Source organism: Amphiura filiformis, chromosome 7 (genome assembly GCF_039555335.1).
Source record: "Amphiura filiformis chromosome 7, Afil_fr2py, whole genome shotgun sequence".
NCBI classification, from domain to species: Eukaryota; Metazoa; Echinodermata; class Ophiuroidea; order Amphilepidida; family Amphiuridae; genus Amphiura; species Amphiura filiformis.
This window is the reverse complement of record NC_092634.1, coordinates 42,235,908-42,253,192: the sequence shown is the minus strand read 5'-3', so window position 1 is coordinate 42,253,192 and position 17,285 is coordinate 42,235,908. Positions and strand designations below refer to the sequence as shown.

General features: G+C 34.9%; 1 protein-coding gene across 3 annotated transcripts in view; it reads right to left on the bottom strand.

Annotated features, from left to right (window-relative positions):
* Nucleotides 1-17,285, bottom strand: part of LOC140157184 (rap1 GTPase-activating protein 1-like) — a 516,716-nt gene that overhangs the window by 310,281 nt on the left and 189,150 nt on the right. Inside the window, exon 1 of one of the 3 annotated variants that reach the window (XM_072180299.1) lies at nt 5,781-6,488. The exons of the other annotated variants lie outside the window; for them this stretch is intronic. Coding sequence (XP_072036400.1) covers nt 5,781-5,839 — 59 coding nt within the window. The 5' untranslated portion in view covers nt 5,840-6,488. Of the gene's footprint in view, nt 1-5,780; nt 6,489-17,285 lie in introns of those variants that run through there. 3 annotated transcript variants of the gene reach the window in all.

Sequence of the window (17,285 nt, the reverse complement as noted above, 5' to 3'; positions counted from 1 at the left end):
TATCGAATTGCATTCTGAATACGAAGCATGTCTTTCTGATATCAAATAATTTTCGTTTTTTGAAAATCACAATATAATACTAATTTTATGACAAATTATAAACATTTGATATTTTTCAAATTTTGATATATAACAGTCCTCGAAGTAAATTATATAAATCTAATGATATATTCTTAAAGTGTATGTAGCAGGGAGGAAAAGCCGACGGTCAATTGAAAATTTTGACCTTTCATATTGAAGATATGGATTTTTTGCCAAAAGACCTAATTTTTTTGGTGTTTTGGGAAAAAATCCATATCTTCAATACGTAAAGGTCACAATTTTCAATTGATCGTCGGCTTTTCATCCCACTACATACATACACTTTAAGTATAAATCATCAGATTTATAAAGTTTACTTCAAGTACTGTTAAATATCAAAATATCAATTTTTAATGATTTGCCATATAAATGTGTATCAAATTGTAATTTCAAAAATCAAAATTATTTGATATCAGAAGGACATTCTTCGATTCAGAATGCAATTCGATATGTCTGATGTGCTCTAATGTCCCAAAATAAATACTGTCCAAACGCTCATACCCCAGCCCTTAAGCAATTTGGACATTGCAATGACCGAGACAACTTTTTTTTTTGTATTTGCCTGAATAGAAATGTTTGGCAGTGATAATTGCATTTGATATAAAACACCTTATAATGTGGAAATGCAGTTTCAAGGTCATATATTTGACATCTGCATTTACTTTGAATTCAAAAGAGAATGAATGAATGAATGACAAACAAACAGAATTTTGTAATTGGATTCATATAGTGTCTAAATCTTAAAATATGATTTATTTTGAATGACTCATGTGAACATTTTATTTCTGGGATCCTCAATATTTGCTGTTACTTATGATGGCACTACGATCCTTCATCTCTTCATCTATGATGACACAATAAGTGCAGTGTAAAACTGGTGCAGCTCTCAAATTGCAATGCAATCGCAATAGCGAATGTTAAGTATAACAAGCACATTCAGCAGCTGCACTGGACCAGAATATAAACAGCACTAAGCCAATGGCACATAAAGCGAAAAGGGACCACTATGGTGTTATCAAGTGGCATATCAAATTATTTTTCACAATTTAACATGATGGATTAAATTTACCCCTGACACATCACTGCCCATGCACCACAAGCCTGACACCAAAAACTCCTTATTCTACAAAGTGCTTTTTCCTCTCCTTTTCTTTTTCACACTTTGTGACTTATGTTTCCTATCGATTTTACATACTGTTACATGATATCAAACCAATATGTGGGACACCTTGCTTAGCATCCATCATCAACACCATTATACTACGTGATACTGGTACTGGTTCTTATAATGGGTTATTCTAATTGAAATCCATACACCCCTGTGGAAGACATTACCTTAATCTCTCAATAAGGGGGGGTCAATTTCAAATGGAACCAGCCATCATCAACACCATTATACTATGTGATATCGGTACTGGCAATTCTTATAATGGGCAATTCCAGTTAAAATCCATACACCCCCTATGTAAGACATTACTTTAATCTCCCATACAGGGGGTGTAGATTTCAAATGGAACCATCCATCATCAGCGCCGTTTATACTATGTGATACTGGTACTGGGAATTCTTATAATGAGTACTGAGTATATGAAGTGTTATATACTTCATTAATATATTCTTGTTCATTGATTGGTTAAAAGTGGATCACATGACCAAAAATAGTTTTACCATCAGTACTCCTATCCGTAAATAGTACCTCTAAGCCGTAAATAGTATTTTCAATGTCCCGGATGAGCCGTAAATAGTACCCCCAAGCCGTAAATAGTACTTTTGACCATGCCTTCAGCAGCGCATTCGATCGCGACGGAACAGTTCACGCACGTGAAAATGTCATAGCGACATTTCGCGCTGCTGCTAGCGCGATTTTAGGCTATTCGTTTTTTTGAATGGTAGGTTGTGCTTAAATTAGCCGTGCTGTTCACTCAGGATAGAAGCGGGAGAGTCAAAACGTCAAATAATTTTCTTTTAACAAATCAATGAACAAAGAACATATTAATGAAGTATATAAAACAAATATATACTGCCTTGATTCGAAGTTCTGGTTAAAACTATGGTCCCTCGTTGAGATCAATTAATACTATTGATCTCACCTCGGCCCATAGTTTTAACCAGAACCTCTCATGGCAGTATATATTTGTATAATATAAACCAATATGAGGGTAACATCCCGCTATCTCTAAGGACCGCTATACCTAATGTTTGCTATCGCTATGGTTTGCTGTCACTAATTACAAAAAAGTCCTTTATTTCTAAGGTTCAATATTACTAATTTCAAAAAGGTTAGCTATCTCTAATTTGAAAAAAGTTTGCTACCTCTAATTTTATCTGAAACAAGAGATAGCGAACCTTTTTTTAAATTAGAGATAGCGAACCTTAATTGAAATTAGTAATATGAACCTTAGAAATAAAGTACCTTTTTTGTAATTAATGATAGCAAACCTTAGAGATAGCGAACCTTAGGCCCTTTAATGAGATTTGACATGCATCAATATCATATCTTATATTGAAATCATAAAAAACATTCTATACTGAGATGGCTTATTCCTGGAAGAAGGGTGAAATTAAATTAACCTTGGGTTTCCTTGCACATTATCTATTATGTTGTCTATACAGATATATACATGTAGTTTTCATTATAGTTTAATATTTGATACAGTTTTATATTCAATACAGCGAACTTAATAATGTTATCAATTTGTGTATAGCCGTTGTTGTTTTTTTGTGCTAAATATAGAGGTAGTCAGGAGTAATTTCACTGAAATGGAAATAAAAATCCTACAGAAGATAACAATATTCAAATAAAGTTTCTCTTAGTAATAATGGGTGCACCATATACTTATAGTAAAATTTCTGTTTTTGAATAGGCCTATATCTTAATACTTTCTGATGTGAAGAGGGGTGAGCTCAGTGGTGGTACCAGGTTGTAAAAAGGGAAGCTGCCAATTGTTGACCAAAATAGTGGAATTTTCATTGATTTTACACATTTTTGCTGGAGGATGACAAAGCCCATATTTGAGAAGATGCAAAATGCTTTCAGTTTCCTATCCCAGTCAAAACAAAAAATCATTAAAAATCTACTATAATGGGCAAAATTTGCTCAATTTGCTCAATTTGTTTTCTACAGAATCAACCCAAATTCACTATACACACTTTATAGTATATCCCTAGTAATTGGAACAACATCTAGTGCACTAAAGTTGTCTAATTTTACATTATTTCATCTCATAAACAAAGGATCTCTACCCAAAAGGTTAACAAACATGCATTTTAATGTCATTGTACAACATCAAGTTCTAGCATGATCTTACTCTCTTCCAATATATAGTTACTTCTTTAAACTGAATATTATTGAATTTTAATAAGCCTGACAACACCCCCATATCCCTCTGGGTTCTACAGCATTCCTCATATACCCCTTTGTCAATAATGTAATAATTCTATAACATTTCATCCATAATCTGACATTTAATTTGTCAGATTTTCATCTTATCTGGCACAAAATCAATCGTAATGTGACAAATCACATCATTACAGTGGATGTGCAGCACACAGGTTTCTCTATTGGTAATCGCTCTTCCAGTTGAAATCCATACACCCCCTGTGGAAGACATAACCTTAATCTCTCACACAGGGGTGTAGATTTCAAATGGAGTCACCCAGTCAGGTAACCCCATTTGAAATTCACACTCCCTGTGTGAAAGATTAAGGTCATATCACATACAGGGTGTAAGTATTTCAACTGGAATAGCCCGATCCCTGTAAGCTTATCCAGGCATCAGTCAGAATTTAATAATGCTGATGATTTTAACACCATTTCTGACATTCAATTTCAACTTTTATATCATCTCATGTGACATAAAATCAATGTCCTATTCCTCCCTCAACAAAATATTTGGGAGGGATTGTTGAATTGTGCAGTGTATTGCTTATCAATTGATGAATGCCTCAGATACACAAATATATGTACCGGTACGTAGTTCTACTAAAGTGTCAAACTTACAGAATTCTTTACTCCCTGATTCAATTTTCTGAATGCTTGAAAAATGTTTTGAATTATGTTACATCTTCTCTAACATTACTTAGTGCACCAAGGAATGGGATATGAATATGTTACAATCAATCAAATAAAACACAAATGAGAAGCTTCACAAAGTTGAATTTCACTGTATGAGTTACCTATATGTGCATAAATAATTAAAGATTAGTTTTTCTGTCACCACTCACGAGTATATACATGCAAAGACTTGAAATGGGGTTTTGACATTCATGTCTTTGGTGTTACCATAAAATATCTCAAATCTCATCTAATATGTTAAATAATATAATATTATCAAATGAGACTCCCAACAAGTTTTTTCAAACAACTAAACACTGTCATTTTGTATAAACATAAACCATACTTCGAATCAAGATATGAATCTAAATTGGATGGTGGCGAATGGTACTTAGTAAATGTTTACACAGAGTAAATACATACTAATTTCAAATCAAAAGGGGAAGTCACATTTTACAGGTTTTATCAGTCACTACTTTTTGCTGGTGTAGCACATATGATGTGATCAAGCAAAATGATTCCGAAGTCGGAAAAATTGATTTTTAGATACAGCCAAACAATGGAAATAATTTCTTTTGCTGTCTTTTGTTTTGGAAACACTCTAACTGTTCATATCCTTGGAACTAAATGAGGTTTTCAGGAAAATGTAGCTTTGCAAATGCCTTATACAATCATGTATAGAAAACTTAAAAATTGAATATGCCGACATCCGACTGATCTTGCTTGATCACACCGCATATGTAAATACAGATGCAGGGTCCTGGGTTAATTACATCACATCATGAAATACCCACACCTCAATCCGCCAAAAAAGCCAAGTAGCATAGCCTGAACCTGCTGTGACCTTCTTTTCACATGCAATGATGTGTACATTGGCAAGTGCCTCTCATCTCTGGTAGACACTGTAGCTTCACCTATCTCATCCAAAGCCAAATAAAGCACTGGTAAATTGAGGTCAGCTGTTCTAACCACCTGCACAGCCATTACAAATTCTTTCAAGCCACAAAACCCTTGTAGCTTATGAAATCTTTAAAATAACCGTCTAGCAAATGGAGATCCTGGGTATAACTCTCCAAATTACACCATTTCATTGAATACGAAATGGGCTATTCCATTTAAAATCCACACTACCCCTGTGGAAGATTTTGGAAATATTATCCATAGGGGGAGTATGAATTTCAAATGGAATGAACACATTCAGCAGCTCTATTTTAATTTCATACACCCTGTGAGAAAGATCCAACCTGAATCTTCCACTAAGGGAAGGTGAGTTTCAAATAGAGCTGCTAATGTGTTCATTCCATTTGAAATATCTTCCACTGGGGTAGTGTGGATTTAAAATGGAATAGCCCAATGGAGGTCATGGGTTCAACCCTCTCCGAATTACACCCACTTATTGCTCTTTCACAAGCCATGCTTTTTGCAGCTGATTATAAGCTGAATTACCAGATCATCAGCCTAGCATTAAGAAGGTCCTGGCCAGTCAATTTTGCTCAATTCAGAGGCAACACCAGGAATGGGGCAGGGAGGGGGGGGGGGGTTGTCAAAGTGAATTTCAAATGGAAGGTGGAAACTGGGACAAAAGGCTCCAATTTGGGAGAAAATTCCCCCAGCCGGCACCACCACTGACTTCATTTAAACTCACCTTGCAGAGAGACATGGTGTACGTAGCAGTAAGGTCCATAACTTGCTCATAGCAGGCATGGTGACAGGAAGAAATATTAAAACATCCACAACCAAAAAAAGAATCGGTATTATCACTCTATCATCATCAGTATATCTGTTTATCCACTCTACTGGAAGAGGCAATCCCAATCTGTATTAGAAAAGTTCATATCTCCGATCGACAGAACTATAATAGTGCTCTGCTATGGATGTGGTTTATTTAATGAATCCCGACTTCAGCACGATGCATAGTACACAAAATATAAATTTCTCCGTTTTAAACAAAAAGGATACTTTGCATATTATTAAGAAAGCCCATATCTTGAAGAAACTTCACGGTTAACTATGAACACACAAATTGTTGCATATTAAGCAAATCCATTATTCCCACACAATACATGTCGTAGATGATTAACACAGTTTTCAAAAGTGACATAACACATAACAAGTGGTTCCAATCTATGTTCTCCTGTATCCTCTATGGAAATCCTATATGTAGGCCAGACAGGATCATATACCAACACCACTACGGCTGTTGCACCGAGTTTAACAAATCCATGGTTTTCACACTAATGACACTGTTAACAAACCGTTGCCGTATATGCCAAATATGACAGTATTTTAAGTACTGTGGAATAGGCCGGCATCACGTACGCATAGGAGGAATATATCCGATTGATTCACACACTAAGTGAAGTGAATGAACAGGGTTCTCTCTCCATCTCATTCATGGACTGTACCATTTTTGTTGATGGGGGAGGGTAAAGTGGGATATGAATCATGGTTATAAATTTATGGGGATTTCCCAAATGGTTGAGTGTGCGTGTATTTTATGCAGTGACATGATTTTAATACAGAGAGTGAACAGAATACACAATCAAGTCACATACTATGCTGGCACAAGCTGGCACGTTTTTACTTTTTTAGTAACACTAAATGAACAATTTTGATATTTAAAATACTGATACTGTGCATGCATAACAATAACTCAGCTCAGAAAATAATCATTTTTGTAGAAATATTTCAATTCTGAATATTGTAATGGGACTTGTTTTTTGAGTTTTGATGTTTTATTCATTCAATAATATCCTTCATTCACTACATTATTCATTCCATTATTCATACACTTATTTATTAATTCAGCTATTCAATTCAATCTTTATTTTAACCTTTATTTTTCCTCTTTGATGTAAACAACTCCATTGGGCTATTCCACTTAAAATCCACACTACCCATGTGGAAGATTTTTACAATATCTTCCACAGGGGGAGTATGAATATCAAATAGAATTTACACATTAAGCAGCTCCATTTGAATTCATACACCCTCTGAGAAAGATTCAACCTGAATCTTCCACTGAGGGAGGGTGAGTTTCAAATGGAACTGCTGCATTCATTCCATTTGAAAATCATATTCCCACTGTGGAAGATATTTCCAAAATCATCCACAGGGGTAGTGTGGATTCTAAATGGAATATCCCAATTTGATTTGTTCCAATATTTAAAAGGTGTTTTTCCAGAAAAGATGCTTAATATAAACAACATCCTAGTGGTTAGCAGCTTAAAAGCTTTCAGCACAAAAACTAAAAACTGTGCATTGTATTAATGCAATTTTTATGCTCATTAGACCCGTCATTAGAAAGTCTCAGTGTTTTGTTTGAACTGCTACGTTTGCATATACACCAGCAGCACGTATCAACTTGCATTCAGGCAATTTTATTCTACATTTCCTAAAAATATTCACTTGAGAGATGATCCATATCAAAACTAATCATTATTTACATATTTACATTAATATTTGAAAATACATATTCCTGAATTTGTCATTATATGTAGCGGAACATACAAGGAATAATGGAACATGAAAAGTAATATTCATGTAGCGAGTATTTGTCAAAATTGTGTCACGGATCATAAGATCATTGGATTGACGAGCTAGAAGCTTATGTAAACTCTAGTTGATTAGATTTCAGTTTACGAAGTGCTCAACAAAAGTCATTCAATCAATGGCTGCCTCATCTAGTATTTTGAATTTGACAAAATGAAGGATCTCAGAAAGGATCAAAAATATCTTTGTAAGTTAGTGGCTCTTAAAATGGTTTAATTCTGTTAACGCTAGCCTCCTCTGGGTAGGTAATGTATGGCGCTCCCACCCAAGTCCAGGGGATGCACCTATAGTGTGTGCAGGGGTACTTTTTGAGAGGGTTACACAGAGGTTAGGGGAAATGAGGTCCCACATTAAAGGTGGGTGATCTGATTGTAACACATGGTGTTTTCTTAAATTAAACATTTTTCAGGCCTACAATTTTACTGAGGTTATGAGAAAAATATGAGCTTTCATATGATATTAAACTCTGCATTTTGATGGGGTAAAGATGGGAATGGGGGGGGCTGCTAATCGGGACACACACCTTTAACCATTTTCTTGACTTACTAGCCGGACTAACAAGATGGATTAACCCTAAAAAATAAAACAGATAGCTATCAACAGGTCCAAAAGTTTCCAAAAAAACCCCGCAATTTCTTATAGTTTAATACCCATATTCTTGAAGAGTACACACAAAAATGCATTCAAACGAGTGCAATCATACGTATTGGTTCAGCCCTTGACAGTATACTTTCAAAATTTGGGAGAGGGGCTACAGGTAAACATATTGTGCAGTGTAGCCAATACAGCACTTAATATAGCAAAAGAAAACTGACGATCCCCCTTCCCCTTTGTCTTCGCCAACTAATTATTTTAAACAAAGAATTTACAAATCATATGAATGATGAGTCAACTTAAGCTTCTAGACCCAAAATACTATCTCTAGCTAGCATCATCCCTTTTATGTCTCCCCATATTTGCATAATTTGGTTTTCATATTCCATATGAATAGCCTATTCATGGTTATTATAGGGTAATATATGGATTGGGCTATAACAGTTGAAATCCATACACCCCCTATGAAAGACATAACCTTAGTGTTCCACACTGGGAGTGTGAATTGTAAATGGGGTTGCCTGAATGGGTAATTACTTGAAAAGGCAATGGGGTATTCCAGTTGAAATCCATACACCCCCTGTGGAAGACATGACCTTAATTTCCCACACAGGGAGTGTGAATTTCAAATGGGGTTACCTGAATGGGCGGACCCATGTAGGAGGGAATGCAACATATGCTCCACCCCCCCCCCAAAAAAAAGAGTATTTCCAAAAGAAAAAAAGTAAAAGAAATAGTGTGTGCATTTCTTATGCTTTCTATTGTTTAGACCGGCACTTCAAGACATGTGCCTCTAGAACCGCAACTTGAATTTACGTACATTTGTCACTCATATTTTAAAAGTTTAATGGATAAATTAATGGAATTGGAAATGTCAAATCAATTTGCCCAACTTAATATTTGTTTTGCTGATGATTTCACATGTTTAATTCTATACCTCAAGTTATTGACTTCCTAGCAAGCACACAAATGTTCTGAAAACATTTATTCAAAACGCTTTAATAACATTTAAATGTCGGGTTATATAAAGGTCATGAAAACGTTTTTAAAACGTTATTGTAAAATATTTTGAGCAATCATTTGTGCAAAATGCGTGTTTTGTTTCAAGTTTTCAAAATATTTTTTGAATGTTATTATAAGATGGAATATCCCACTAGATACGTTTTTTTAAAGTTATTTTTTATATATATTTTTTTTAATTTCTTTGCAAAATAAAAGATAAGTCAGCAAAAAAGTCAAATTAAATGTGTGTAACTTGTACTTATTTCCTATGGCCCATCATAGAAATATGACAGGCCATATGGTAGGCCCCTCTGTTTTTCATATAGAAATCTGTTTGGACATGTTTCAAAAATCTGTTACCACCCCATTGTATACTTAACTAAAGATGACATGATGATATCAAAATTGTGATTTATATTCATCTATTTCTTCACCCATGCATCAATTGATATGATCCACTTAATTATTCACTCATTTATCAATCACTTCAATCAAGCAGAAGATCAAAGCATATTCCAATCACCCATCCATGCATACATCCAAGCAAACAACATATGCGGTCCACAAATCGCCTATTTCATCTTGTCACCACCGATTAACGGTTTAATCACTTGAGGAGATGAAAATGCAGTGCATATTGTAAAGGGGCATAAGCCTGTCATTGAGAAATGTGTTCATGCACACTAAAAACTACGGGGTTATATTTTCCGTGGTCATTTTGAATTGACCACGTTTGGGGTTGTTTTGACCCTTCAAGGGGGTTGTACTGTTTTAATTTGACCACATTCACGAGGTCATTTTAGCCACGCACGAGCGTGGTCAAAAACTTAGTGGTCATTTTGCCGATACCGTCGGCGCATTGATATCAGTTTCAATCTTCCGCTTTGAAAATCTCAATTCATAAATGAGTTTAAACATGAGCTGCAATTAATGTTTGTTGATTAATAAATAAAACTAATTTTTTGACCGAAGTTACACAATTTGTCAACTTTATAATGACTTGCATTTGAACTATTTGCACACACGGTGTGCATCGGCTCACGTGGTCACATCAGCGCCATATTTGTTCTGATTGTGCAGCTCAGCGGATTGTCGTGTGTGCTTGTCTGCATGATGGAATATGAAAAGTTAGTTTAAAAGTGAGACTGCAAGGATGCATAGACCCTTGTCTATGCACGCAGATTCATTCCAATTTCATGCTGTCGTGGCTGGTGTCTTGGCTGCAGTTGTTATAAGCTTATATCATGTAAGCTTATAATACGTGAACTGTCATAGGCGATGACTGACTGTGTGTGAGTGTGATACACAGATGCATTTTGCAATTTGCTGTTTATGTAATGCTTTCTCTGTGCAGAAACACACTTATGTCCTGGTGGGACCAGCATGACTATAGGCCTACTAAAAAAATCCAAACAACCCCTAAATGTGGTTATTGAGTAACCCTATAAAACAACCCTTTCAAATGGGTCATTTCATTTGACCCGAAATGAGGTCATTAAGTAACCCAATAAGGCAACCCTTTTGAAGGGGTGATTTCATTTGACCCCGAAATGTGGTAATATTTTGACCACAATGGGGTTACTATTTGACCCAAACACGTAGTCATTGCAATGACCCGACCAATGGGGTCAAAATGACCCGTTAGTGGTATGGTGTTTAGTTGATAACTATGCTGGGGTCAAAAATGACCCCGTTTGGGTCATTTTTTGACCCCGTAGTTTTAAGTGTGTGGTTAGAGGGAACATGCTAAACAGGCCCAATAGGGTTATTTTAACATAAATTTTCCTCGTGTCATGAGAACGGTTTTTAACACAAGTCTCGATCTACATTCATAAATGAGTTGAACCTGAGATCTTTGGATCAAGGGACTGATGCTCGTAAGTTAGACGGAGAAGAACAGTGAGGGTATATTTTCATCCTTTTTTATCCCATTTCACCCACAGTATTTGTGCCCCCTCCCTCACCACCTCCGATCATATCCTTGGCACATTGAAAAAACAACCTGTGAAAAGTTTTGTCAAATATCAATTTCATCAACATTTTATTTCGCAAAAATGTTCCTGATTATTTGAAATACAGCAAATTGAAACACATAATGACATATACATTTAGGGTGATAAAACCAAATTGATGTCTTCAGGAGAACTGGTTTGTGATGCAATCACAAGTTGAATTCAATTTCTTAGAACTGTCAAATTATTATTAAGAGGAAAATTTAATCATTAGGTTTTCTGCTGAAAAACTGAACAGCATTTACAATGGGAGTATAGCACCCGCATAGTATTCATTGAAACAGGTTGGATGTACTCTAGAAAACAAACACAATTGTCAATTAATTACCATCATTAATATATTATTAATCATAATAAAATCGCACACCCAACATATTTACCCAAAAATCATCTCACTACACATAACGTTATGATCCAAAAAATGCATCATCCCCAATTACATAGTTCAATAACCTCCACAGCTTTAAAGTTGACCTCACTTTGAGGGATACAATTTTTTGTACCCAACACTTCCATATGTCATTTTATAAGTGTATAATCATATTGGGGTTAAAGAACTGTGTATTGATAGATGAGAATAATTGAGACGACAGCGTAACTTGTCATATCGTGATCCCAAGCATAAGCCATCATTATATTATGACAAGACATCGAGACTGGGGCGATTTACAAATCAAACAAAAACCTACACGATAATGAAATATTTCTCTAGATATTACAAACCGAACCAAATACTCATCACCGAAAGCAAGACTGATCGGTAAGCTTATGCATAAACAATGGTGGGTCCTCCTACATTGGAGGACATGCTACATAAACAATGCTTCGTCCTTTTGCAAAAGGCAAAGACCGAATGAGAAACGTGTGTACATGCTTCAAGATATTTTCCTATGGAAACACAATCCCTTGTATTTGTCCTTAATTATTAGCCCCTTAAAGGCATTACTGTGATGTTAGAGTTTATTATTGGTGAGTAGTTGATTGTGAGTTCCAATTTAAGTTATTGCCCTGTATATTAATAAGACCATTAAAAAGATTCCCTCATATCAAGGTATAAACATTGGCAACTTAGTAGGCCAAAGAGAATTCTCTTGAACAATGTGCTTCATAATTTGACATTTTTAGTTATATGAAGGCGAGCAAATGTTTGAAAAGCCTTATTACCATATTATAATACAAACTCTGCTTGTATATGACCACTGTAGCATAATATGAACTCGGATATCAATGTAACTCCTCTTCATGTAACTCATCATTTGTCAGCCTCCAATCCATTACATCAGTAGTACACCATGAAACAACAAACTAGTAGTTTTTCTTGTAACCAAGCCAAATTAAACCCTGCAGAAACGATTTCTTGACCCTTGATGCTGTAATAGAATTGAAAATTTAACATCACAAAACTGTTGGAATTATATAACAAATTATTTATTAACAATTCTTGTGGTGGTTAAGTTTTTATACAGGTTTTTTTTTTATGTGGACCCTGAAATAGGATTATCATTCTGCTACATTAGTGTGAATAGGGCTAAATAAGTTGTAAGAAAGAAAAATAAATGAACTTTCCTGTATAAAGAGAGGCACAATTGTAAATGCACATATGATTAGAAATTGGGTTTTTGTAAAGTCAGGTTCAAAAAGAGTAGGGTTACATCTTGTCATAAACAATGCACCTAAGTATTGGTCTCGGTGAAGTGAACTGACTCTGATAACACAAAATAAACAGGGATCATGTATGCATGGTCTCTGATATAAACAGCAGTGCTTTGGTAACTACAAACAATATGATGGAAATAAACGGTAATAAGTTATATCTATTCTTTACCTTCCCATTAATCATATGCACATGTCCGTAGGGACATTATCAAGTTTCAAATTCCAAACATCCCCAAAATTTGCAATATCCTGAACAAAACATACAAGATAATAGCCTCACAATTCAGATTCCTAAAATTTTAATTTGCTTGAAGTATCAATTTCCCCTGAAACCGAACTCATAATCGAACCTATTACAAATTTCATTTCACAACACATGCAATATTTCATCTCGTTTCTATCCCAAGTAAAGTCTACCATAAATCCTTCAATTAGAGTACTAATTTTGAGTTGCCATAATGAAAAACCTCTATCATTACATGGTGTCTCTGTGATGATACTAGATTCAATTTAATGTGGACCAATCTGGATTAGTTTTGATTACAGTCGCTACATTTGGAGTGGATCTGGAACATAATTAAGTCATAGGGCATGCACTTGATACACACCTTCTTAGCTCTGCACATTGTGTACCTATAAACCGTACTGGAAATAATCTGGATTAAAGTTAACTTTATAATCTAAACTGATCCAGATTTAGACTGTTGTGTGGATATCCCAAATGGCTGCAGGTTTCATGAGAGTTTACAAATCATAATTATTATTTTGTGCCTTTTGTAGCTGGAGGCAAAGTCTATATTTAGATGCGGTTAGCAAGTGCCAAATTCAAGGACCCTCTAATGATGCTGAGCCTGGATCTATTACAACAAGAATTATTTTGGTGTTATAGCAGACTATATTGCAAAAGTTTAACTTTCCCTATTTTGGTCCACAGTTCAGAGCAATTTCAAATAATTGTTTCATTCAGATTCTTGAAGTTGTTTTCATATAAGAACTAGAATTGAATTTGGGATGGTAACTATATAAAAGTTTGATATGCTTAGCATTGGGTTTGAAGTGAGATCCTGATATAAAATTATGTTGCATTAGCTGTTTCCCATATCCATAGATGTTGGTTGAGAGTGAAATGTTGATACATGTAGCGTTTGCTATCTACTTTAGATAGCAAGGACATGGTTTGATTATAAAATATTGATACAAGTGACATTTGCTATCTACTGAAGATAGCACAAACACGGTTTGATAATAAAGTAGTGATACAAGTGTAGCATCTACTATAAATATCAAAGCCATTACTATAAATATCAAAGATATTACTATATCAAAGACATGATTTTATAATAAAATGTTGGTGCATGTAGCCACTGTAGATAGCAAACATTGTTTGATAAAGAAATGTTGGTACAAGTAGCATTTGCTATCTACTGTAGACAAATTGTGATATGTGTAGCATTTCCTATAAACTGTAGATAGCAAAGACATGGTTTGATAATAAACAAATCTAAATGATATAAGTAGTATTTGCTATCTACTGTAGATAGCACAAATATGATTTAGAGTAAAATGTTGATACATGTAGCATTAGCTATCTGCTGTAGAAAGCACATGATTTGATGTGGAATGCTGATACAAGTAACATTAGCTAGCTACTGTAGATAGCAGATGCTAGACTTTTTTACGAAATTCTTGATAGCTTGTTACATGTTTATGGGTCTAGCTTCAGCTATATCTATCCTAAACTATTAAAAGTCTCTTGCAATAAATTGAATACTTTTAAGCATGCACTTTTACTTAAAAGTAAATGGATAAAGTGTAAATTATCTGTTACCTGTTGTAAACTAGAAAAAAGTTTTAAATGTTGCTACACAGTATACATGGATTTCAATAGTTTTCATACTTTGTCAAAAAGAATTTGAACATGGTATTTCTAAACATGACGTTTTTCCTTCTATATCAAATAAAAATGCTATCTACTGAAGATAGCAAACATGTCAGGTTCATACATGTATTCCAAACCCTGGATATCTTTTCAATAGTTGATGTCTGCATCCATTATCATCTGACTTTTGTACATCACAAGCATATATGTGATGCGATCAAACAAAATCAGTCGGAACTCGGAAATATTGATTTGAGATATAGCCAAACAAAGGAAATATATCCTTTTGTTTTCATTTGTTTTGGAAACTCTTTAGTTACTCATGTCTTTGGAACTGGTTGTTCAATGTCAATGAGATTTACTGCAAAATGCAGCTTTATAAATGCTTTTTACTATCCTATAAGAAACTGAAAATTTAATATTTCCAAGTTCCAACTGATTTTGCTTGATCGCATCACATATATGCTGATTACAGAGGATATTTCACCATCAAATCCTCCTCATTAGGATTGCATCATTAACTTGAATTGAGGATTCAATATTGCTTAAGGGTAGAGACGGAACTCTTAACATAGATGTACTTGAGCTGTGTCTTGGCTTGGGTAGATTAAAATGTCGACAAGGATAGGCTGCAGAATAGCTCCCATTTGGAAGAATAGGAACAGGGAACATGTTTGAGTGTATGGTCTTATGAACAGGCCCGTAGCCAAATTGACAAAACGGTCCAAAAGTCCACTCTATGTCTTGGCTTTGGAAGATTTAAATGTCGACAAGGCTAGGCTGCAGAATAGCTGCCATTTGGAGGAAACATGAACAGGAAACAAGTCTTATGAGCAGGTTCGTAGCTAAATTGACTAAAAGGTCAACTTTTCAGAGGTGAAATGTTAAAATGTACCCTTTTTAAGGGTAAGTCTACTTTTTGCATGTTATCAAAATATCATGGCTATGGGTCTGCTTATGAGAAGGTGATAAATAAGTGGTCAGTGAAAGAGGAGGCAAAATTAGGCAAATTTGGCGTGGATGAAGAGATAGGGAAGGTAAAAAGGAGAACGAGGAGAAGTAAAAGAAGGACAAGTGGGACAACAGGACAAGTGATGGGAGGAATTAGAACTAGGGTCCATTTCATTAAACTTATACTAAAGCTTTGATGAGTCCTAAGTTCCATTTTACTAAACTTATCTACGAAATGTACCCTTGGTAAGTAATAGGGATTTATTACAAGGACTCTACATAAAGTTACGTCTAGTATTGGGTATTCGTAACTTTACGAATGGTTACTTGGGTTACGAAGGGTTAAAAGTTTAGTGAAATGGACCCCTGATTACAGTTCCTTGAGAGCGGTGCGAGTGAAGTATGCATGGCACTAGTCGGGCGTAAAGTGGCTATCTCCACTGAACAAGCGCTATAGGAGGAATAATCATAAGTAAAAATAGCATCAATCCCAAGTTTGTTTCAATGTTCCACTTTATTTTCAAATGGGATGCTTAGAAGGCAGCTATATACAACCATTTCCAATCTGTTACATAAGTACTTGAAGGTACTAGTGACTCGTATACAGGGAGAGAAGACAACCTTCTTAATGGCAGATCATGTCAAACTCCATCACCTGCCAGGCCTCAGGTCCCACTGAGGCATCGCATACTGCTACTCAACTTGTTTTTGTGGAAAATCTTTTTGCTTTTTTGTTTTTCCTGAAAAGATCTAAAAAGATACTAAGCATGTTTGTACTCCTTGAATGTGGTCATGAAAATATCTTGTGTTGCATTTGTAGCATTTGTAGCATTTTGATGATATTTATCTTTTATGCCAAATTTGAAGGTTAAAAATGAAAAAGAAAATGTTGGTTTCAATTGTTTATATGAACTTGGTAAATGGTTGAAAAGAGACAAAATTTTAAAATGCGATTTGGTGACTTCCAGTCTGACCTGAATACTTCATAGATGCAGGAAACTTGAAAAATGGCTGTAAGAGGATGGATACAAGTCACACTGTTTCAAAATAAAGAAAAGCAAAAAAAAAAAAATTAATAGGTATGTAACACTGTGTGTAAGAGTTTTCATGTAACCAATGTTAAAGAGTACAAGGAGACGATCCTGTGAAAGAGTTTGTTTGATGAGAAAAGGGTGATAGCTTTGTGACATTAAAAAAAGCAGTAAAAGCTTGAAATGAAAAGCTGTTTGAAAATGGGAAAAGAAATGGATTTGTAACAGATAAGTGATTACAACTATAACAGATTTCTGGAATTGAAGTAAAGTACGATTCTGTGGTGCCGGAAGAACGGATGAGGTAAATCATTTGTGACTCATTACTTTAAGTGTTCCAGGATCAAGATATAAGAGGGTATTAGTGTATTTTCTAATTTAGGTATATTAAGAATTGCTGGAAAAAATTAAAAACCTTTTCAGTCAGGAGAAAAAGTCCACTTTTTGGCCTTCTCTGTGTAAATGGGAAATAA